The sequence below is a fragment of the Micromesistius poutassou genome, assembly GCF_964030765.1.
Source record: "Micromesistius poutassou genome assembly, chromosome: 15".
Taxonomy (NCBI): Eukaryota; Metazoa; Chordata; class Actinopteri; order Gadiformes; family Gadidae; genus Micromesistius; species Micromesistius poutassou.
Window position 1 is genome coordinate 13073823 of NC_140285.1, and position 24621 is coordinate 13098443.

Below are 24621 nucleotides of genomic sequence, written 5' to 3' on the forward strand. Positions count from 1 at the left end.
TAGGTGGCCAATTTAGAAACGCTTTTTAAACGAATGACAGCAATGCTTTTCTTTACATTAAACCACATAAACAGATCCATTTTTTAAGCTGGGCGTGGGTCACGGTGGCAAAGTCCCTCAGACGGTAGGAGGGGAGGGTGATAAGCTTCGGGTTTCAGCTCGGCTGGGGGTCTAGGGGACGGACCGGTATTTAGCAATATACGAAGATTCATAGGGGCCAAGCTGGACATAAAACCGCGGTGCTCGGCCTGACGCGGTGGGTGCTAATTGCAGACAGGGGCCCCACGTTGGATTCCACTTTGATTTCGGAAGGTTGGCTGCATGGTTCCATAGAGTCTCTGGGAACATCTCACTCACACACAGACACCCCTGACCCACCGAGAGACGCGTCTGCGCCCTTTCTTTATTTCTCACCCAAGGTCCTGCATGTCTAATATTTAGACATGTTCAGCTTTGTGGATTCAAGGACTGTTCTGCTACTTGTAGCGTCCCAAGTTGTGTTGCTTTCCGTTGTCAGATGTCAAGAAGAGGACGCCCGTAAGTAACAATCTTTGTTTTTTGAGTTTCTACTGTAAAAAGAAATGCAATGTCATAGGGGATATTTATTCAATTAAGCCTGGAAAAAATAATGCAATTAAGTTCAATGTCACTCATGTCAAACGGGGGTTGGTATGAATGTGCTTAGCTTTCTACTCTACAATTAGGCTAATAGGCCAAGCCTATATAACTCAGGTGCATAACTAGGAAAATACCACTAAATTGCCAATTTGCCATATGACAGCTCTCAAATCCGTGAGGATGTAGATTCTTCATGCAAAAAGCAGAAATTTAAAAATGATTAGTTTATTGTTGCCTCTTTTATTTTTCATCAACTGCATTATTTTTTGGGAGACAGAGATTTCATTATGGATCATAGGTGAGGCTGGCAAGGTGCATGTGTGTGGGATGGAGGACCAGGTGAACAAGCATCCGTTTGTTCCTTCCTGGGTCCTAAGGCCCGCCATGTTACTTAATCGTTTCCTCCTCTTGACAGCCCCTATAATCATCCCTATATAATGTTTATTAGATTATAATAAAAAGGAACAGGGGCTGCATGGTGATTCTGTTGTGATAAGTTACAAAAATCCAATTACAAAAATCTATTAAAAATATAACTTATGAGTTGAAGTGAATGAAATTATTTATTGTCCAACAAGGTTGACAAAAATTGCCTTTCAAGGATTTGGTAAATGAAAAGGCTCAGATATGTCTTTACCCTTGACTTGTGGGCTCACAGGGTTTCAGGAAGGTAATGGCATTTCAAAGGGCAACATTATACAGAAATGACTAATACAGTATTGTTTCTAAGTGCATATGCAATACATAATGCATAATACATAATCATTCCAATGTGAATGAGTTCTAGCAATATATTTGACTCCACTGCAAGCTGGCTGCAAACCATATTTCAGCACACATACAACTCTGTGACAGCTTTCACATAGATGCATAATAAACAAGTAGCAGCATTTAATAGGCACATCCTGTATACTAACAAGCCACCCATTCTTGATTTCCCAATGTGTTTAAACTGGCACTTGACACAGCTATGAGATCCAGATGGTGAATTTTTAGAAGCAGCCCCTGTTTACTTAAGGCAGCAGCTTGTCAATCGGGCACAGTCTTCCCTTGTGAGAGAAGTGTATTCATATAGTCCCTCTCTATCTCTCTCTCTCACACTCTCTCTCTCACTCCCTCTCTCTCATTCACCGGAGGGCCTAGCAGGCCTGCATGTTGAATGGACTCACTCTGTCATGTGAAATGCCATGACTGGTGAGAGTTCACTGCTAAATGTGGCTTTTGTTGATGTACCAGTTTATGATGCCATTGCATGGAATAGAACCATTTTATTAGAACTGTTCAAATGGAAATTGAGCTGTAGCGTAATGTGTATAGGACCTGCCTATACAAAAGTGAATGGTTGCTATAAACTTAAATGCAATCTCAATAAATCAATAGATCTTTTATTAATTGGGTTTCATTCTGCCAGGTAACAGACCACTCTTGTGAATTGGTTTATTTGAAAAGGTGTCCCAGTAAATTGTACCCTTCACAAGATCAAATATAAAGGTATTCTTTATACAAAGGTTAACCATTTATCAAAGGAAACAGGTAAAGCACATCCAAGCTAAATATGTTGTGTACCAACTTGAAATATTAATAGTAATCTGGGCATCTTGTGCTACTTTGTGTGTGTGTGTGTGTGTGTGTGTGTGTGTGTGTGTGTGTGTGTGTGTGCAAGAGAAGAGAAGCATTCCTTGATTGGAAGATAGACTTGTGTCTTTCTTCCTTGTAATTTCACATCACTTTCCCCCCACTCTCCACTACCTCTGACCTACTAAATAACCACGCCCCCTACTGGGGGTGCAAAGGTCCACACACACACACACACACACACACACACACACACACACACACACACACACACACACACACACACACACACACACATCCCCACTTCCTGCCCCCCCCTCTCCATTCCTCCCACCAAACCCCCTCCTCCATCCTACCCTCATCAACACATGTATTATATTATTTTGCATATGACTTACTTATTTTAGAACAAAATAAGTCCCATGTAACAGAGCAAACAAATGCGACTACAACCAAAAATGCACATCCTCTTCATCAATGCCTTTTCTTTTTGTCTTCCTCATGTAACCGCCTCTCCTGCGCTAATGCCTCTCCCACCACCGTAACGACAAACAACCACGACTCACACTGCTCCTAACACTGTGCCCTGCTGTCCACCTGCTGCACACACACCCCCACCCCCCCCTCCCCCCCCCCCCCCTCCTCCTCCTCCACTCCCCTCCCACACGGTGACGCCCCCCCCCCCCCCCCCCCCCCACCACCACCACCACAACAGAGGTGGTCGGCGGCTGCGTCCAGGATGGCCGCCGTTACAATGATAAGGACGTGTGGCGGTCCGAGCGGTGTCGCGTCTGTGTGTGCGACACCGGCTCCGTCCTGTGCGACGAGATCATCTGCGACGAGATGACAGAGTGCGCCAGCCCGTCCATCCCTCCCGGGGAGTGCTGCCCCATCTGCCCTGCCGACGCTGCCTCCTCCTCCTCCTCCTCCTCCTCCTCCTCCGCTTCCCCCATTGGTTGTTCATTTATTTATTCACTGTCACCATAAATAAATGACCCCTTTTTTTTCCCCACTGAAACGCTTCTAACGGAGCGAGCAGGACTTTGAGTAAGGAACAAGCACCCGTGGGTGGTCCAGGGTACTTTACATGGGTGTAGGAGTCGTGACTGGAATCACGGCCTGTTTACTTGAGGGATAAGCCATCTGGTACGACGGTATTATGATACACATCGATGTAAAGTAATGGCTGGATCACGGTGCGATGTTCCTTATTCTAAAGTGACACGTTTTTTACTTGATTTTAATGAAGAACGAAAATCAAGGTTAAAAAGATAAAATCATAGGGACTATTGTTGTCTTTGGATGCTCTTTTGACATGGAGTCAGATGGGCCTTCAAGAGCTTAGCATGCATACACAGAGTTTAACATCAGTAGCCTATATTACGCCATTGAAGCCGTTACTATTAAGGGGCATGTGGCATCACACAGGGGTTAGCTGGAGTGAGTCACCACTGTCACATCATCACACATCAACAGCTTCAGATTCCTCGAATCTTGCAGAACCCAGTAATAGAGGGTTCACAATTGACATATAGCATAGCATAGCATAGAATGATGTGTCAATATTTATATCTTCTAGTAAATGGTAAAACAAATAGATAGAATAAATGATAATACGTTTTCTCCAATTTATTTTCTCAGAGTTTCCACCTGTTTGCTTGCTTGCTTATTAAAAACCGACTTATCGTTGCTATAGCGATTTTATCCCAGTGCCAATTTGTCATTAACCTAATTAACCTGTTTTCGCTTGCTTTGGCTTCCAAACCATTAAAAGGAAGTTTTTTCCAATTCAATCACATCCATAATGGTTCTCTACCGTTTGGTATCATCAGCAATTGTGTCTGAGAAAACTGCGTAAAAAGGGAACAGAATCCAACTAGCCCAAGTCCACAAGAGTTTTAATTTGGGTCACTGTGTTTTAATGTTTAATGTCCTTTTCTCTGCTTCCCCCTCATCCATCATCCATCTGAAACATCAGAGTCGTTTGGTGCGCAGGTGAGAAAATGGCCTGTGGCAACCCACTTACAAACTGTGCAGATATATATTTACCTAATTCATGGTTAGCCAAATCTATACTATGTTTCTGAGGTTAATGTATAGATGAATAAATCGTGTTTCTTTGTTCTTTCTAAAAGGGGCAGAAAGGTGAACCAGGAGAGATTGCAGATGTAAGTATGGTTTCCAGGATTTGAATGTGTTTGGCATACATTTAAACTTCTGTCTGTGACTTCTGTTTTGTTGATCATAATTTTTCCAAATGCCTGTTGTTTACTGTCAACATTCTCAAACTCTTAAAGAGCCTTAAATGTTCAAATCGGGTCAGTGCTATCATGAATCTCACTCTTTCAGCCAACACTCACTAATAATGATTATTAAGGGATGTTTCTAGAATGTGCTGTAACTGATGTTGGTGTTTCAGTGTGCCAAAAGGAAGGAACCCTACATTCCTTGTACATAATGAACCCAACCCAATCCTCTTACGTTCTCATAACAGTTTCTCTTGTCTCACACCACAAAAAGAACAAAGTATGTCAAGTTGAAGCTAAGAAGGGCTGATGTTAAGCTAAGAAGACTGTCAAATTAAAAGTTTTAATTAAACATGATTTGTTTTGGGGGGCGGGACATTGTACCGGAATGTTCTTGGGTCTTGGCTGAGCCGAGTCCGGTTGGTGGTGCACCCGGGCACGCACCAGTGTGTTACAACACAGGATGTCTGATCACATGAAGCCGGGCCAATCCTTAACAGCCTTCTCTTCCCTTCTGTAGGTCGTAGGACCAAGAGGACCTCATGGCCCCATGGTAAACTATTCACACACTATGGCAGCTGATAAACATATATACAATGTATAAGGTACACATATAACCTTCTCACTTCATGCTTCACCTTACCTGACATGTTCATTTATCGCTGGGCCCTTCTTCCCGCAGGGACCCCCCGGAGAGCAGGGAGCACGAGGACCAGGCGGAGCTAAGGGCGATAAGGTAAAGAAACGTAACAGCCGATAACGCAGACGCAACTAACGCGCCTCAATAAGCAAGATGGCCTCATACTGCTGATCATGCATGTTCTGCACAGTGACTCCAAATAAGTAATTGAGGGATGTAATATTGGGATAAAACTATAATGAACTCCTATGTACTGAGGGCCAAAAATATACAAGATCATACAGTAACAGTTCTGGCCTGAGCCATATGAGACCATCTTCTTTATTTATTCAAATGTAATATTCACTATTAAGCATCGAGGTCTAATACAGGTGATCGACAATTAATACAATTCAAAACTACTTGGGCCAAGTTTATATAGTCACATATCGCTCAGAGCCTGTGTGTATTTCTGCTTCCATTATTAATAAGAAACCCCTCGTTCATTGTGTAACGCCCTCCACCCCCCACCCTCCCCCCACACACTTCCTGCCTGCAGGGAAACATTGGACCCAGAGGCCGAGACGGAGAGCCCGGTACTCCGGGGAACCCTGGACCCGCCGGACCACCCGGACCCTCTGGGCTGGGAGGAGTGAGTGTGGAGATCAACATTGTCTTCGCTCCTCATCTGCTTATTTGCTTATTTGTTAGCTCTCCAGTAACTGAATCTGTCTTGTAACGTGTGCGTGTTGTTATTTCCTCCAGAACTTTGCTGCTCAAATGGCTGGTGGATTTGATGAGAAGGCCGGCAGTGCTGCGATGGGAGTGATGCAGGGCCCTATGGTGTGTATTGTGTGTGTGTGTGTGTGTGTGTGTGTGTGTGTGTGTGTGTAGAGGACATCTCTGTCATGCAGAGACATCAGACACACCCAACAGATGCCTAGCAGTGCATCCGTCACAGAACAGATTGCTAAAATTTCAGCACCATTTTGGACAATTGTTTCATCGAATCACAAGAATGAACACTAGAAACTCAAAGATAACTTAGGATGACAAATTAATTACGCATAACGTTTCTCTTGCTCTGTTTTCGTCTTTTCTTTCTCAGGGCCCCATGGGTCCCCGTGGCCCCCCTGGCCCCTCCGGATCTCCAGTGAGTATGATCGAATACTTATACTTATACTTCGAAAACTATATCTCAACCCTACTGAACCAACCCCTTACCACACGTTTTGTACTTCATACCCAAAATATAAAGTCGGTAGACTGGTAAAGGTGTCTGTCAGTAGGCAGGGATGCTGTTCCGTCGCCCACCATAAATACGGAGGCTTTGGTCGCTCTAGGTGCTAATGAGTGTGAATTTCTTCAGGGCCCACAAGGTTTCCAAGGTAACCCCGGGGAGACTGGAGAGCCTGGATCAGCTGTAAGTATTTCCAGCTCCCATAAACACATAAACACGGTGTGGGTTAGCTCCTTACAGTTACAGATGAAAAGGAAATGTGAATGTCTCCCTTCATTGAAATCCTGTTTATTAATGCTGATGCTTGAGTCATCGGCCTAGCTCTTTCTCACTGAATGCATGAATTGATTAAAGAAAAGCATGACCCAAAACATGACCCTTTTATATTATTTTATGTTATTTATATTGTCTCTCTGTAAATACATATTTCAGTTACCGAATCCTTCTAAGTTAAGCAGAACATACATTTGCTTTACTGGCACCCTTTCTTATTGCATGTAAACAGTGAGACTGTACAAACATTCACTACAACGGCTCTCTTTGCTTGAAACAGGGACCTACCGGCCCTGGTGGCCCCCCCGGACCCTCAGGAAAATCAGGAAGTGATGTGAGTATCAGCAGGAACACTTCCTATATGATGGGAATATAACCAGACTTTGGCACAATAAACATATGCTTGTGGAAACATAAGCATATTTGAAACTCAAGCCAGACAACATAATCAGGCTAGGGTCAAAAAGTCAAATCAACATATAGTGGACCACGTTATAACATGGTTTTAATCATTACAGTGCATAGAAAATGTTGACCTTGCTAAAACCCAAGTTGCTAGCTGCAGCAATGTTTAGCACATGACCCTACAGCCACTAGGGGGCAGTAGTGTCCCTGTGTTTCCCCCATGGTTTGAAGACATCTGTAAGTAAGTAAATGGTACTAATGAATTGTATTTATTTCAGGGTGAAGCTGGTAAACCTGGAAAGGGTGGCGAGCGTGGACCTGCTGGACCTCAGGTAGGCTGAGATATGTCTAAAGTATGACCACCACACATTAGGATAATTAAACATTATCCAATCATCTATCGGCAAACTCATCTATGTTACATTAAGAATGGGCTTGGTTAGAACTGGTCATTATTGAAAATAGAAAATTCACATTATTCTTGTGTGGTTAATTTCCTCCTCCTGACATTGTATTGTAGGGAGCCCGTGGATTCCCTGGAACTCCTGGACTTCCTGGGATTAAAGGACACAGAGTAAGTGACCCCCTCCCCTTCTCGCCCTCTCTTCCTGTGATAGCATCACATGTCAACATCTATACACTGACTGCTGTTCAGTTGGACCTGATGGTGGCTGATAGTGGATTAATGTCATGTTTTTATCTCTCTCTCTCTCTCTCTCTCTCTCTCTCTCTCTCTCACTAGGGTCACTCTGGTTTGGATGGAGCCAAGGGAGAGAGCGGTGCTGCCGGAGCTAAAGTATGATTATTAAATGCTGTTATTATTCTACTCTGCAAAGGTCAAACACTGCCTTCGACTTAGGGTCAGCTCTAATAGCGCCAAACACCAGGACCATAAATCATCTGTCCAGAGACCAGCAGAGAGTTGGCTGGGACTCTTAATGTAGATCAAATTCATACACTGTCTATTTGGCACCTATGAGGACGACTATTTCTAACTGTTGTGATGTGTCCTATTTTAAGGGCGAGGGTGGATCCTCTGGAGAGAACGGCGCCCCTGGACCCATGGTGAGTCGTTCTGTCTCCTTACACAATACTGTTTCTTTCTCCAGTTGTGCAAAACAGCAGCAGCCTCTCCAATACTACGCTTTTCACTCCATGAGTCACCCTAAATGGATGAAGTGTGTGAAAAATATTGATGAAAAATCACCATTTTGTGATTTCATTGTGTGCGTGTCTCCCATCTGAGACTCTGTCCCTAACGTGTCCTCCTCCCTCTGCCTCCGATCACAGGGACCCCGTGGTCTGCCCGGCGAGAGAGGGCGTTCCGGAGCAGCCGGATCTGCTGTGAGTGACGCGGGGACACTGTGATGATTCATAGAACAGGACCATAGAGGAGAAGCGATCTATGAGAGGCCTCTTCACTGGAACAGCTGTGGCCGGAGCTACTGAGTCAGCTGTGCTCCACTCTGTGTTCAGGGGGAGCTGGGAGTCAGCTGTGCTCCACTATGTGTTCTAGCTGAGAGACTGCTGGGACGTCTTGTGACTTGAGTGACCTGTGTTGTTCTTCTCCCCAGGGTGCCCGTGGTAATGATGGTCTGCCTGGTCCCGCTGGTCCCCCTGTACGTACCACCACCTCTCACTGTGACTCAGGGCTGGGCCATATCCAAGTCTTACACAATTAGATACATATCACGATATGCTTATGAATTCAAAATACTATTCTAAGCGGTGTACCTCAGGGTCATCATATTGAGGTACATGGAAATATAAAGTATGGTTTCGGTCTAAAGCCAGTTTTGTTTCTTCACTGACTTATCAAACCTCATCTTTGATCATTTTAAGGGCATATCTTCTCATCGTATTTTCAGTTACACTATAAACCTGGGTATCACGACAAGTCTATAACTTCATTTCATAAGGATACAATCCCATGCCAAGACGATAAACGACAATATTGAATTATTGCCCAGCCCTAAACTCACTTACAATCATGTGGTCCGTTATGGAACTCAAACATATTGTCCCACAATATGGCGTCTGAAGCGTGTAAAGTGACCTGTGCTGATGTCAACCCTCTAGGGTGCTGTTGGACCTGCTGGTGCACCCGGTTTCCCAGGATCCCCCGGATCCAAGGTTTGTTCATTTGTTTTAAAATGCATTTTGTCTTAACCATACGAGGACTACTTCAGTTTGATTAAGAAACACAATTTCTGAGGTGCAGCTGTGTTCTTTTGAAGCTTTGGTAACATAGTATGATAAAGAGGAGCTATTTGATAAGGTTCTTGGAAGGTACATAGGTTTATATTTGTTGTCCATTCTTAATTACACAGGTAGATAGTTATTGTCCATGAATACCATGATATCTCATTTAACCTGAAACCCACAGCATCATTGCTCATAAAATTATAGATAATTAATATTTTCTTTCAAATGACATGACCTGTATTGGAAATATATAATGTATTATAGAAATCTATACAATTACAACCTTTAGAATCGTTCTTTATCATCAATAGCATTTTCAAGTCATACTGAAAACTGAATTTAGATAACTGAAGATCAAGACCATCAGATGTGGAAAATATCATAATCATAATCATAATACGCTATAATGCTTCAGAACTGTCTTTTGCTTGAACGAACGTCCAACTCCATTATTAACAGGCGGTATGACAGTACGCCGACGACCTGCAGGCCTCTACCTCGCTCTGCTACTTCCCGTCTGTCAGGCGCCTTTGAGTTAGAGACCCGCCTGCTCAAAGCCGACCTGTGCTTGTGTTCCCCCACAGGGAGAGGCTGGCCCCACTGGAGCCCGTGGAGCTGAGGGCGCTCAGGGGCCCCGCGGCGAGGCTGGCACCCCTGGATCTCCCGGACCCGCTGGAGCCTCTGTACGTCCACCTGACTCACAAAATACTAAATAACACATAAATAGGACCGCTTACCTAGGACACGTCCAGGGGAGGTTTAAGGGTAGATCGGTACGAACGATATGAGAAAAGCAGACACAGTACGTTCTCTTTGAGTGAACCGATCACACAAACAACAGAGAGAGGGCAGACAAAATGTATCCATTGTGTGGTCCAAACACAAGCTATTGAATAACACTTTAGCAGCTTCCGAGAATCCAAGGCTCTTCTGCATTTATTCCCTTCTGACACATCTCTCTGCCCAAACTCTGATAGCATGTAGCACATAGGCCTACGCAACAAGGATACAATTCAGATACTCTCTTTGTGTAAAACCACAGCAGGGGGAGCTATTGGGGATTATTATTAACCCACACGATAGCACTTGGCACCCAATCACGAACTGCCCTCCTTACACCACCCAGGTTTTGATTCCATACCACTTGGACTCTTCTATTAAATTTATACATATTATATATGCTTTATCTCACACAAATGTCTGTATGGTGCGACATCTCTGCTAGGCTGCTGACATGGCTCCCCTCTGTTGTTCTTCTCCATAGGGCAACCCTGGTACTGATGGTATTCCCGGGAGCAAAGGATCTGCTGTGAGTTGAAGCTTCAAACTACCACCAGGGTCTTGACTTTGTTACTTTCTCCTAGTCCTGACACGATCTCCTCAACTAAACTGGGTCCGTCCGTCCTCACAGGGCGGTGCTGGTATTGCCGGAGCCCCAGGTTTCCCCGGACCCCGTGGCCCCCCCGGACCTCAGGGAGCGACAGGACCCCTCGGGCCCAAGGGCCAGTCTGTGAGTGCCCCCTAGAATCACCTCACTGGTCCACAAACGCCCACCAGCACCTGAGTTCATGTTCACGTGAAGCATGTGGTGGATGGATGTGATGGATGTTCAGGTGGTGGAGGTGTGATATGGATATGGCTGATCTGAGGTGACAGGTTAGGGCTGATTCTCATGGTTTATATGTTCTGCTCTTTTCAGGGAGACCCCGGTATCCCAGGCTTCAAGGGAGAGGCTGGACCCAAAGGAGAGCTCGTAAGTGGCCACAGAAGACCGAGATTTACTCAACACAAAACAAATGTCGTCTTTCCCTTTTCTGAAGGGACACTGTAGTCTAACGAGGTGTGGATGCTCTTAATACCCTAGGGCCCCGTGGGACCCCAAGGTGCCCCCGGACCTTCAGGAGAAGAGGGCAAGCGAGGAGCAAGAGGAGAGCCCGGCTCTGCTGGACCCCTCGGACCCCCCGGAGAGAGAGTGAGTCTTTCAGAAAATCGACAAAATCCATTCAGTGAAATAAGGTTTGTCCACCAATGGTGTTGTTGTCATCGTCGTACTCACGTTGTCACTGTGATTGTTTTCAGGGAGCACCTGGTAACCGTGGTTTCCCAGGTCAAGATGGTCTTGCTGGTGCTAAGGTACGGGCTGCTCAAAATCATTTGCACCAAATCACAGAAAACACTATCCAAGCATGTATTAAACCATCGCCAACACAGTGACATGTCACGTAAACGTCCCGACACAATACCAGAAAACCCACCACACAACTAGACACATACAGTACACAACATACAGTGCACATCATCAACGCTAACAGCGCTCACTCTACCAGGTACCATTCCTTGGTTGTATCGATTATATCCATCATCATTAAAGCACACATACTCACAATGTGATCACACTGAAGCCAATCACAGGCCTGATGAGTGACATTATCTGGGTGTGTGTCTGCAGGGGGCTCCAGGAGACCGTGGTGTGTCTGGCGCTGTAGGGCCCAAGGGAGGCACCGGTGATCCCGGTCGCACTGGAGAGTCTGGTCTTCCCGGCGCCAGGGTGAGTACGCTGTGGTAGTGGTAGTAGTATGAGCAGTGGTGATAGTTCTTCAGAGCTGAACGAGTGGATAACAATACCCTCTGTAATTACCCTCTGTATCTTATGACCATCCCTCTGGGAGTCGGTGTGGTTAGTGGTGCATGTTATAAGGGTGGTTGCAGGTACACGCTTGTGGCTTGGTGTGTGAGTGATTCTCTGTGTGTTTTCTTGTGCTGCAGGGTCTTACTGGTCGTCCTGGTGATGCTGGTCCTCAAGGCAAAGTTGGCGCTTCTGTAAGTTAATTACAATTATAGACATTGTTATTGTCATCATATACATATACACGTTATACATGTTGTCAAAAATAAAGGTTCATCTTCAATCCACCCTTAGACTAACTCACTGAAAGTATAGATGGGGAAAAATGTATACAGAAGGAGAACTAATGCTTATACTTATTTGGCAAATGACACATTTAAACATTATAGATAACAACCCAGATTACATGTAAAGATTATAATCAACATCTGAATAAAATCCATTTAAAGGAAATAGTTCTCTGGTAATCCTGCATCATTGAAGGCTTTAACAAACATTTATTTCCATACAACCATCCTACAGAAACCTTTTTTTTTTTTTTAATGACTGCCCTTGTAAAGCTTCTTCCTTTGTGAAGCACTGCCCATGGCCCTGTGTTTGAGTGCTGCAGTATGAATACACTTACAGCTCCCAGCTCTTGTCCTCCAGCTGAAGTGTGACCCCCCTCTGTGTCTCTGACAGGGTGCCTCTGGTGAGGACGGTCGCCCTGGCCCACCCGGACCCCAGGGGGCTCGTGGACAGCCTGGAGTCATGGGATTCCCGGGACCCAAGGGAGCCAACGTAAGCCTGCAAAAAAATATAAAAATATGATAACTCAATTTAAAAAATAATAAACACGTGAAGGTCTCTCACACAGTCACCCCTCTGAAAATACTCATTAGCAGTTTATATAATACAATAATTTCAATATAGAATAAATGATATACAGTAATATATAATGATATATGATATGATATAATGATATATATGATATAAATAAAATATTATCTTAATTTGTGAGGTATAACACAAAGCTTGATTTCATTCAATAAGAATTGAATTCAATAAGACAACACAACATTACAGTGGGAGACGACAGTTAACGCAATACAGGTGTGACACAACCAGTGTCACCATATAAACCATATAAAATATATCCAGCCAGAAAGCATTATAATGGTCCTGTTGGACGCTGTAGCCCATGCTCTCAGGTTAACAGTACGTTGCTCCAACAGGGTGAGCCTGGAAAGGCCGGAGAGAAGGGACTTGTTGGTCGCCAAGGACTGAGGGTAAGTCCCAGTTTATCCATACTGTTTACTCCTGCCACAACACTTTTAAATACACAACTATTAATGATGGGAATCACGCTATAAGACCGTTCCTCTGCTCTTCCTGAACAGGGTCTGTCTGGAAAAGATGGAGAGACTGGAGCATCTGGACCCCCCGGCCCTGCTGTAAGATGTTTAGATGAAATGAAACATCTGTTAAGAGGAAATGAATGAGACCATGTTCTCATCTTTTGTATTAAGCACCATGCATTCTTGTAAATGTAAAAGATTGTGACTCAATATCAGTGATTTAAAAAGGCTTGCTAATCCCATAAATTAGTCAAATAATGAACTAATGAATAATGGAAACAGATGATTGTTCAGTGCAGTGCTAATCCAGAATCAATACTTTCTGAATTAACAGAGAATTGCTGTATTCATACAAGATAAATTTGAGTTGGAGCCGGCAATCATTTGATTTTGAATTGTGATTTGAAGAAGTGATATAATATTGATACTATAATGCACAACACGTTGGTATCTCTTCAGAGTCTAACTCCCTGTGAATATGTCCACCCTAGGGACCCGCTGGAGAGAGAGGAGAGCAAGGCCAGCCCGGACCCTCCGGTTTCCAGGTGAGAGGACCGTACGATGACAGCTTGTACCTGTGCACAGAGCCCAAAAGAGCCCCAACAACTTACTGAAACCAGCTGCATGCATCCCTTCCCATGATGAGAACTCAAAAGATGCTTCAATACAGAGCCACACAGAAACCCTCATATCAGGCTTAAACAGTCTAGACCAAAACTGCTAAGCTAAAACTGCTAAGCAACACAAACTGCTCAAACTGTTCAAACTGCTAAGCTAAAGCTGCTAAGCTACACAGCCCAACACAAGACCCACGTTTTGGCCCTATAACTCAGATCAGTGTGCTTCTGAAGATGTAATGTGTTGTGCCACTCATACCGGTCTGGTGTGTGTAAAGTAGACTCTGCAGCGTGGCTGACCCTTTGTTGTTGTTGTTGTTGTGGTTTGGCAGGGTCTTCCCGGACCTTCAGGCTCCCCAGGAGAGTCAGGCAAACCCGGCGAGCAGGTGAGTGTCTCTAGCAGCAGGTTCAGAGGAGTGGTCCAGACACGTGGGTCCACACGTCTGTATGTGATGTCCTGATGCAGAGGAAAACAACATGAGACAACATTGTGTATACAATCTGGACAAAAGAAAGATGAACTGACCAATGGTTTTAAATAACTGTCCTTTTGCTTGAAAGGGGGGTTATTGTATATACATTATTTATATGTAAGAACAGTATGGATAGCTTTACTGTTAAGTCTACTAGGCACTCTAATTGACAAAACTATTCAAAGAGTTACTAATAATACACCATCTTCAGACTCAATTACATTAAGCTATAGCTTTCTATAAACATTTATTTGATCCATACTATATTTTAAGGGTTTTGATAAACTGTGTGCTGTTTTGTCCTCTGATTGTCCTCTCTGTCCCTCTGTAGGGTGTTTCCGGAGAGGCCGGAGTCCCTGGGGCTGTTGGACCCAGAGTGAGTTGACAAGTTTGATCCATCTATTTGTACTGTGATGAGCTGAACTGTGCATTGATTTGCATCATGTGTTCAAGCCACATTGCACTTGAGAATGACCACAGAGCGTATTCACATGTACTGATGTATTATACAATGTAGCTTAAGATAGTGTATCTGAGTGCTTTGTCTTGTTCCCTCCAACAGGGCGAGCGTGGTTTCCCTGGTGAGAGGGGTGGTGCTGGACCCCAGGGTCTTCAGGGACCCCGTGGACTGCCTGGTACCCCCGGAACTGATGGACCCAAGGTCAGGGGTCAATCCACCCACATGTTCCCCCATTTATACCAATCTCCTTGTTTTGTTCATACAGAGATTCCAGAGTCGGTCTCATACACATTGGAGTGAACGTTTTTTCTCCAAGCATCCTGCGATATGACCGTCCATACTAATGCAGTGCTTCTCCGACCCCTCTCCCCCAGGGAGCTATCGGGCCAGCTGGTGCTCTCGGAGGCCAGGGACCCCCCGGCCTGCAGGGAATGCCCGGAGAGAGAGGAGCGGGTGGCATCCCCGGAGCAAAGGGAGACAGAGTAAGAGTCACATCATTCTCGTAATTATATGACAAGAGTTACAACAGCAGCACCAAGACCTCTAGCGGCAATCTATGTTCGAAATGACACATATAATAGACATATCATTTCCTGTCTCAGATTAATGAAGTTCATCTGATCTCATTTTAATGGATCTTTTTTTTTAATCTAGTTTGAGGTCAATGCAGTGACTTGTTTATCCCTGAGGTACCTCCTTGGTGGGAGTAATGACCTGATATGAACATGAGGCCCTCAGGCCTGAGCCAATATGTTGCCACTGGAAGTGGTGCCCATGTTAACCGGTTGTCTCTCTCTGCTCCACAGGGTGACAATGGAGAGAAGGGACTTGAGGGATCTCCTGGCAAGGATGGTTCAAGAGTGAGTTATATACACATTCGTCTGCACCCTTTTAATATCTTAATTTTAATATCCATCCCAACAAGATGGACATTGAACATGAACATCTGATCATGCTCTACCTCATCGTTCTCCTCTCACCCTCCATGTTCTGTGTTCTCTCTCCAGGGTTTGAGCGGTCCTATTGGTCCTCCTGGCCCAGCTGGCCCCAACGGCGCCAAGGTGAGGATAACGTTGACCTCTGAGGGTTTAAACCTCGGGTTGGGGCAATATGGGGGTTTCCTCTTCTATGTGGATTTGTGAGTTTCATTCTGAGTTCATTTGCCTCCTAGGGTGAAACCGGACCCTCTGGACCATCCGGTGCTGCTGGTGCACGTGGCGCTCCTGTAAGTACATCCCCATCTGGGTCTTGGTCTGTCTGGGTCTGTCCACCTCCATCTTGGTCTGCCTCCAGTCGCTTTGGGTTTCTGATTGATGAGTGCTACAGTGTAGGATCCCTTTAAAGTCCTCCAGACAGGAAAACGGTTTGAAGAACAGAAGTAATTGCATCGTTTTAGTAGGGTATAGGTCCACAGGGTTGCTAAGGCTAATCGTCGACATGGTTAGAGCACTAGCGGGTTGAGCCACCTGGCCGCCCAGACAAGACATTTAACAATTCTTTAGTTATAAACAATTGAGTCAATTGTGGATCTAATGGCATTCTAGACGGTGACTCTTACTACAATGAAGCAAGAAGCCCATCATTTAGACTTAAAAACTCAGCCATCATATCTCAAGAGAAACATGCGGTATAGCTAATCATAAAATTGGGTCATGGCAGTATTAAGTCTACACTGTGTATTCTCTAAAGTTTGAAAGGGTTTGACAGAATTAACCCAGTTCCTCTGATCTCCCCTGCAGGGTGACCGCGGTGAGGTGGGACCCCCCGGGCCTGCTGGTTTCTCTGGACCCCCTGTAAGTCAAAGCCCCTCTGCACGGCATCCTATGTTCAACCGCTACACTGGCACAGTAGTACGGGACACTAACCTTGTGCCGTCCTCACTCTCTCTCTGCGTATCCAGGGCTCAGATGGTCAGCCTGGTATCAAGGGAGAGATGGGTGAGAGTGGACAGAAGGGAGATGCCGGTAGCCCTGGCCCCCAGGGACCCTCTGGGGCCCCCGGACCTAATGTGAGTATTAAAACCAGAGACTGCAGAGGGAATTCGTGCTGTAAAATGATATTATATCACATGTATCAAAAGTCTGCTCCATGTAGTTTGACCTGTGGTTAACATGCTGTGTGTGTTGAATTCTACTACAGGGACCTACTGGTGTGTCTGGACCTAAAGGAGCACGTGGTGCTCAGGGAGCTCCCGTAAGTTACCTTCTGATCAGATTTACGACCACGAAGAGTAATACTCAGGAATGATGGAGTATGTAGATTGCGAAGTAGCTGGAGATGACAATGTATGCTCAACACTGACGGTTTGTGTTGAGGCATCAGAAGGAACGTAATGCTATGTCAATATTGTCAGAAAAGGCAATCTTTAAATAACTCAAATCAGAATGTATTTGTACTTCCAATACAAACAATGAAATGGGCACACACTCATTCCAGTATTTGTGCAGACATCCTGTCCTCAAACATCCTACAGTAATGTATGTGTATGCTGTTGTCATCTAGAATATACAGATTATAAAAAACCCTCCCTCTACCGCCCACACACATTGACAATTGCATTGGCCTTCGGTGCACAAACATCATTTTTTAATTAGTTTTAGTTTAAGAAATCCCATTCAGTGTGGGGGCTTAGTTGTGTGCCTACATTAACATCTATATTTGTCCTTTTTGGTATCTCAACCATTTCTGACTCTGGAATAGATATTTCTAGAATAGATTTACCTTTGAGGGAAGAACATTAATCACTACTTTGACTGGTAACTTCATGTACACGACTGCATTCGAGTATATTTCTACATCCTACCATACAGCTGCAATACATAGTTATTGGTCAGTAATTATTAAGTCCATTTGTTTTCATCCGTCCTCATCCACCTTCCCCGTCCATCTCCCTTGTCCTTCTCCAGGGAGCTACTGGTTTCCCCGGCGCTGCAGGACGAGTTGGAACTCCTGGCCCCAACGTGAGTGTCCTTCTCTGCCACAGAATCATCCTCAGTGGAGCTCCTTTCTTCAATCAAATCAACATCATATCTCTGTGTTGTGTGGTATGCTCACTCTTCCTGCCCTGGCTTGTCCCTCTCTCTCTCTCCTCTAATGCAGGGTAACCCTGGATCTGCCGGCCCCGCTGGTCCTGCTGGTAAAGACGGTCCCAAGGGTGTTCGTGGAGACGCTGGCCCCACAGGACGGCAGGGAGACACTGGGCTCAGGGGAGCCGCTGGTACCCCAGGAGAGAAGGGAGAGCCTGGCGAGGACGGAGTCGCTGTAAGTGTGGTTCTGCTTCTGAATGGGGACACGTCGGTGTGGTTTGGACGTAGATAGTGTCGGATCACATGTCAGATTTCAAAAGCTCACTTTAATGCGTGTTACCTGCAGCTACACTATGCTTACAAACAGCTGCTGTAGCCTCTTTTTCCAACCATTTGAATAAGTGTATAAGGGCTACTCTATCTAGATCACAGAGCAATGACTCTGCAGCACACACAAACAATTATTTGTGGTTTCTTCAAATCTATTGTTAATAAATGCATGCATTGTATAAAGGGACATTTCATAATGGACAGGGATGTCAGTCAAGCAGATTGACTGATTGCATGTTGCTCCAGTGTTTATTGGATTGTCTCCCACAACACCAGCTTGTGCTCAACATCCCACCTTCCTCCATGTTTCCTAGGGTCCCGACGGGCCTCTGGGGCCCCAGGGTCTGGGTGGAAGCCGTGGTATCGTTGGTCTGCCGGGTCAACGTGGAGAGAGAGGCTTCCCTGGACTCCCTGGGCCTTCTGTAAGTGTCTTCAACATCTGAGGAGCGATCAGAGTCTAAGGCCGACCTTGGGATCACTTGAGATACATTCATGAATGAGTGGAACTTCTCCAACTCAGAGATAACATTTTACAACCGAAAATGTAAGATCTACTTTATATTTTTTGGGGTAATCTAGTCTGATTATGAGTTCATAAAACATCAATGGACCTGGATCTTCTCTATAACATACATTAATATGCATTCATAAAATGCATGTACATTGACCGCTGTCAATGTACAGTTAATGTACAGTCTCCGATGTGTCGTTAATGTGTTGTTGCTGTGTGTGTTTCAGGGAGAGCCTGGTAAGCAGGGATCTACTGGGAGCACCGGGGACCGCGGACCCCCTGGACCCGTGGGACCCCCTGGGCTGACTGGGCCCTCTGGAGAGCCTGGCAGAGAGGTCCGCACTTAGTCATCCTCCATTTAACACACAATAATCAGACTCTCACAGTAAAGAAGCACTACGAGGTTAAATAACCATGACCAGAACAGAGAAGGGCCCATTCAAGTTTGAAGATGTACTTCTACTACATTTGATACAGGGAATTTTACATTATCCTTTGTGTGAAATGAAATAATTCATGAATAAAAACAACAGAGCAAATGGCATGCCATGCGATGTTCAAGGTTATTTGAACAAAAATGTAATTTTTCAAATGAAAACGTGTGTTTCAGGGTAACGCTGGAACCGACGGACCCCCTGGCAGAGACGGATCTGTGGGAGTCAAGGTGAGCACCACCTTAACCAATAAGAGCACACCGCTAACCCCTGTTCAGGAAGCACTCGGGAAACAATACTAAACAATAATAATAAAAAAAAAATTAACATTGTATTTCAAATTTTCGCTTTTTAGAGTACTAGGTATGTCAATTATGGCCCCCATTTCACTATCAACCTTTCCTGGGAGGAGGGATCCCCCGCTCTGTGTTTTTTTTCCCCTTTGGGTTGCTAGGGTTGGGGGGGGGGGGCATACTTTGAGACTGTAACTGTGATTAAGGGCTGTACAAATAAAACTGACTTGACTTGACTAGAAAGGAATCAAATGATGGTGTTGTACTGTGCTAACCCGTCCCGGCCTGCCTGGGCTACCTGCTGACCTGTGTCTTGTTCGCCCCTGTAGGGAGAGCGCGGTAACACCGGCCCCGTCGGGGCCCCTGGAGCTCCGGGCTCCACCGGTTCCCCCGGTCCCGTCGGACCGCTGGGCAAACAGGGCGACCGCGGAGAGTCTGTGAGTACCTGGGAGCACGGGGGGCATTGTTACCATCAGTAGGGGGACGGGGGCCTCTTCAGTGTGTCGTACCTGTTGATGGTGGTCGTCGTGTCACTGATCCAGGGCGTCTTGTCGTGTTTCAGGGTGCCCAAGGACCCGCCGGACCGTCCGGCCCCGCCGGAGCCAGAGGGATGGCTGTGAGTCTTCAGTTCACAACTCAGTTCAAAAGAGAATCCACTTGGATTGATTAGATGGTTCACACACCTCCAGAGAATCACAGCTACTGTCATGAAAACACTATCTTCCAAAATGCCATTTTTGGATCTACTGAAACCAAAATGCATAATCCTTCAAATAAATGTGCCTTCCAGGGACCCCTAGGACCACGTGGAGACAAGGGAGAGGCGGGAGAGACCGGCGAGAGGGGACAGAAGGGTCACCGTGGTTTCACTGGTCTGCAGGGTCTTCCTGGACCTCCCGTAAGTGACCACCAGGACGCCGATCCATCGTTACATCGCACCTTAAACGCTAAAACATGAACTAAGTCCAAACCGCCTGCCAACAGGGCTCCGCTGGAGATGCTGGAGCTTCCGGACCTGCTGGGCCGAGCGGTGCCAAGGTGAGTTAGCTCTCCTGAAGGCTCATGTTGTTCTCAGGCGAGGCAGAGTGACGGCTTCTATCACCGTATTAAGTCTGGCCCATGAGAATATATTATTAGCGTTGACAGTTTATCGGCCGAGGCACCATTTCTGTGTGCTGTTAATGAATGGCCCGTTAGGTCGGCCTCGGTGGAATAAAGTAGCGCGCTAGGAGGAGAGGCGATGTACTTTCATTACCCGTGGCTGTGATAAGATAAACAGCGGCGGGCTTTAGTAATTACTTTCTGTGGCGATAGAGGGAGATTGACAGGGGAAAAAGACTATGCGTTCTATGCGGTTTCGATTGCCGCAGCCTTTCAGTTCAATCAGCCACGCACAGAAAGTTTTACCTTTGCCCCTTAATAACGTTAACAAAAACTTTATTTTGATGATAATGGCTGATTGCGGATGCATTTGCAGAAACCCCTTGTGTGACCCTGGAAATGATCAACGCTATCTCTCTTGTTTAATTTCCACAAGCGTTTCAGGCAAACAGATTGTATATAGATAGATGTTGTTTTGATGCTCACCCCCAACCCTCTCTCTCTGCAGGGACCCCATGGACCTGTTGGACCTGCTGGCAAAGACGGCGCCAACGGTACCCCCGGCCCCATCGGACCCTCTGGACCACGAGGTCGCTCCGGAGAGACTGGCCCTGCTGTGAGTTGCACTAACATACCACCTTAAAGTCCAGCGAATCCTCTGAATCATAACCATTAGTTAATGCAGGGATAAGCATTAACTAACTGTTAACTAACAGTTCACTGATGTGTCTAGTATTTTCATTCATTTATAAATAAATGTAGGTTAGAGTTAACCTTAACGCTAGGGTTAACCTCAACCCTATCCCACTTACCCTAACCCTTACCCTAAGAGTGATATATAAGAATTATTATTACTTCATTGACTAATGTTAATTAATGGTTAATTAATGTACCCTTATTGTAAAGCGTTACCAACAATGTCTAAACTGCATCCAGTCCCGTCCTCTGATCTCCTTTTCTTCTCCACATCCCCCCTCCCCTCCAGGGTCCCCCTGGTAGCTCCGGACCCCCCGGGCCCCCAGGCCCTCCCGGCCCTGGCATCGACATGTCCGCTTTCGCCGGCCTCTCCCAGACTGAGAAGTCCCCGGACCCCCTGCGCTACATGAGGGCCGACGAGGCCTCCAGCTCCCTGAGGACCCACGACGTGGAGGTGGACGCCACGCTCAAGTCCATCAACAGCCAGATCGAGAACATGCTGAGCCCCGACGGCAACCAGAAGAACCCCGCCCGCTCCTGCAGAGACCTCAAGCTGTGCCACCCCACATGGAAGAGCGGTGAGGGACCAGGGAGAGGAGGAGCCAGGGGGGAGGGGGGGAGGAGAGTCCTCTGGTGACATCCATAGGATGGACTTTGTCATACCAGACGGGAAATTGGGGTCTATATGATCGGGCTTACATGTCAGAATGCATAATAGGATCCTTTGTTGGTGATACCATAGTGGTGATACTGTAGCAGTACTGTACACAATCCACAATCAACGTAAATATACCTAGTATAAAGTTACCTAGGCTAATGAACGTGTCACATGAAAAACTGTGTCTTCCAATAATGCCAAATAATTTCACGATTAATTACTAAACAATGACCATAAAAGCCTCATGGCTAACATAATAACTAACGATCAAATACTCCTATGCTTCCAAAATGGAGGCATTCATTGCGATGTAACGTTGCCACATACCAGATTCCACGGACCACAGTTGATGGACCACAGCAGGAACCACTAGAGAAACCCAACTCTGCCTTCATTTTTAAACCCTTCTCCTATCTCTCCACCTCCTCCAGGCGACTACTGGGTCGACCCCAACCTCGGCAGCACCGCTGACGCCATGAAGGTCTTCTGCAACATGGAGACGGGCGAGACCTGCGTGTACCCCAGCATCGCCAAGGTGCCCAGGAAGAACTGGTGGACCAGCAAGAGCAAGGAGCGCAAGCACGTGTGGTTCGGAGAGACCATGAACGGAGGATTCCACGTGAGTCTCCACAAAAAACGCTTGCGTTTCGTCGCGTTTCCAATCAGAGTGATCAAGGCACTCGTGTGAGTCAGTGAAGACGGACCACCTTAACACTCTGTCCGCCGCTCCCTCCCCTCCAGTTCAACTACGCCCAGGAAGGCCCCGCCGCCATCGCCGCCAACATCCAGCTGACCTTCCTGAGGCTGCTGTCCACCGAGGCGACCCAGAACGTCACGTACCACTGCAAGAACAGCGTGGCCTACATGGACCAGGCCACGGGCAACCTGAAGAAGGCCCTGCTGCTCCAGGGATCCAACGAGGTGGAGATCCGCGCCGAGGGCAACAGCCGCTTCACGTACAGCGTGCTGGAGGACGGCTGCAAGGTGAGCGGCCGCTTCGAGGATCAGAGCAAGCCCTAGAGTAGACGCTTGTGGTTGCTGTGACCTCCCCAGAAACTGTCTGTTGTAAAAGGAAAATGCTTTGAATGTAATAATGGCTCGAATAGCTTGAAAAGACCATCATACTTGACCGATATTTACTATTTTGTAGTTTTACATGCTTTTATCAAAAGTGTCCTACAATAAAATACAATTTGATGCATGCCCTTAATAAGCAGGCAGGGGTTTAAGACATGGCTGCTTACAGACAGACTGCATACATTGGGGTCCAAATACAGGACCCTTTAGTCTGGGAGTTTAACACGCTAGACTATCCTGCCCTGGCAATAGTGATGTTAATAACAGCAGACAATGTCCTCACAGTAACATTAACGATGGATCAATCAATTGCTCATTCTCAGTTCAGACTTCAGATCTCTGCTTGTGTGACGTTACGCTTGTGGTGACACATCTGCCTGCTGTCTCTCCACCCACAGACGCACACAGGCCAGTGGGGCAAGACGGTGTTCGAGTACAAGACACAGAAGACCTCCCGTCTGCCCATCGTGGACATGGCGCCCATGGACATCGGAGGAGCCAACCAGGAGTTCGGGGTGGACGTCGGAGCCGTCTGCTTCTTGTAGAGAGAGAGGAGTAGCAAGAACCCCCTACCGCAGAAAAACCAAAAAGAAAAACCCATGAATTAAATAACTCGACCATGAAACATTACACACAAACACAACACACAAACACACACACACTTCCACAATAAAGAAGATAGGAAATTCGAAAGAAAATTGATACTTTTATTTCTCTCTCTCTCAAACAAAACTAAAAGCAGAGTGCTCTCCCCTGTTGTTACGTCTCTCCGGGAGTTAGCACTGATGGGCATCCGCAATATCTGTCCACCACACCAGCCTTCCCCCGTCAGGCACGCTCCCTGAAATCAAGTCATGTTTCCCCCCCCGGGCCCCCCCCGGGGCCCCACACCACCGACCACGGGAACCAGAGCCACGGAGGACGACCCGAGGACCCGAGCTAAACAGAGCAAGTGATGGAGGACAGAAACATGACTCGATGTCTCGTATGTACTGTCTTCGTGGGCAGCGTTGAGGTGGGACTGTGCAGGGTTATTCTCTTTCATGACGCAAGAGAAGACAAGCCCCTCCCACTAAAGAACAGCAACGACCTCTGACCCAGTCCTGCTTCGCCTCCCTGTCTCCAGCCTCCCCCACCCCCAAAAACACAACCAAATGTAGACCAACGCAATATTTTGAGCAATAATACAAAAACACATCCAAAAAGCAGATCGCTCCAGACTCCATCTTGAACGGGAGTGAACGGCTGTTACTGTGTATTATAAATCCTTGGTTCTCTTGTTGTAAAAGTCTGTGTTTATAGGCAACCAGATGGTTTTTATATATATATATATATATTTCCACATTACGTGTGTACATGTGTCTTGACGCACACCAACACTTTGGAAAGTGAGGTTTCATTTTGGGACTTGACTGGCCCTGAAAAGAAGGCGTTTTCACCCAGGCTTCATGCATCCAAACAACAAATTTGAGGAAAATCTGCTTTACTTTTACTGTAGCCATCCTGATTGTTTAAAGCTACCTCACGCAAAAAAAAGAAAAAACAGAAACAAAGTGAAAATGTCTTCCTTAAATCCGCGCGGACCCAAAATATCGAGTGGATGTGGGGCCGGGCGGCCATCTTTGCTTTGGAGCTCTCTTTCAGAAGGTGCTACGAGTTCTAGAAGTCAAGTCTTGACAACATTGTTTTTCAATGCCCCTCCCCCCTCCTCCCCTTACCCTGATCCAGCCCCCCCCCCCCCCCCCTTTAACCCCGCCCAGCGCGTCCCACTAACCTCACACTACACACACACACCCCACCC

The 24621-nt window shown here is 46.2% G+C and overlaps 1 protein-coding gene across 1 annotated transcript; it reads left to right on the plus strand.

Moving 5' to 3' along the window:
* Nucleotides 1-443: 443 nt before the first annotated feature.
* Nucleotides 444-23597, plus strand: col2a1a (collagen, type II, alpha 1a; the record flags this gene model as incomplete). The annotated part of the gene is made up of 53 exons (XM_084479322.1): nt 444-537; nt 2909-3132; nt 4329-4361; nt 4960-4992; nt 5122-5175; nt 5618-5710; nt 5824-5901; nt 6167-6211; nt 6428-6481; nt 6852-6905; nt 7255-7308; nt 7497-7550; nt 7719-7772; nt 7997-8041; nt 8267-8320; nt 8551-8595; nt 9056-9109; nt 9766-9864; nt 10446-10490; nt 10593-10691; nt 10881-10934; nt 11046-11153; nt 11261-11314; nt 11631-11729; nt 11948-12001; nt 12489-12587; nt 13022-13075; nt 13187-13240; nt 13636-13689; nt 14094-14147; nt 14566-14610; nt 14797-14895; nt 15069-15176; nt 15501-15554; nt 15702-15755; nt 15866-15919; nt 16434-16487; nt 16595-16702; nt 16834-16887; nt 17601-17654; nt 17794-17955; nt 18365-18472; nt 18789-18896; nt 19172-19225; nt 19618-19725; nt 19851-19904; nt 20079-20186; nt 20273-20326; nt 20898-21005; nt 21375-21663; nt 22175-22362; nt 22485-22727; nt 23219-23597. The coding sequence occupies 53 exons, from the start codon at nt 444-446 to the stop codon at nt 23363-23365; spliced, it is 4464 nt and encodes a 1487-aa protein (XP_084335448.1). The 3' UTR covers nt 23366-23597.
* Nucleotides 23598-24621: the final 1024 nt, after the last annotated feature.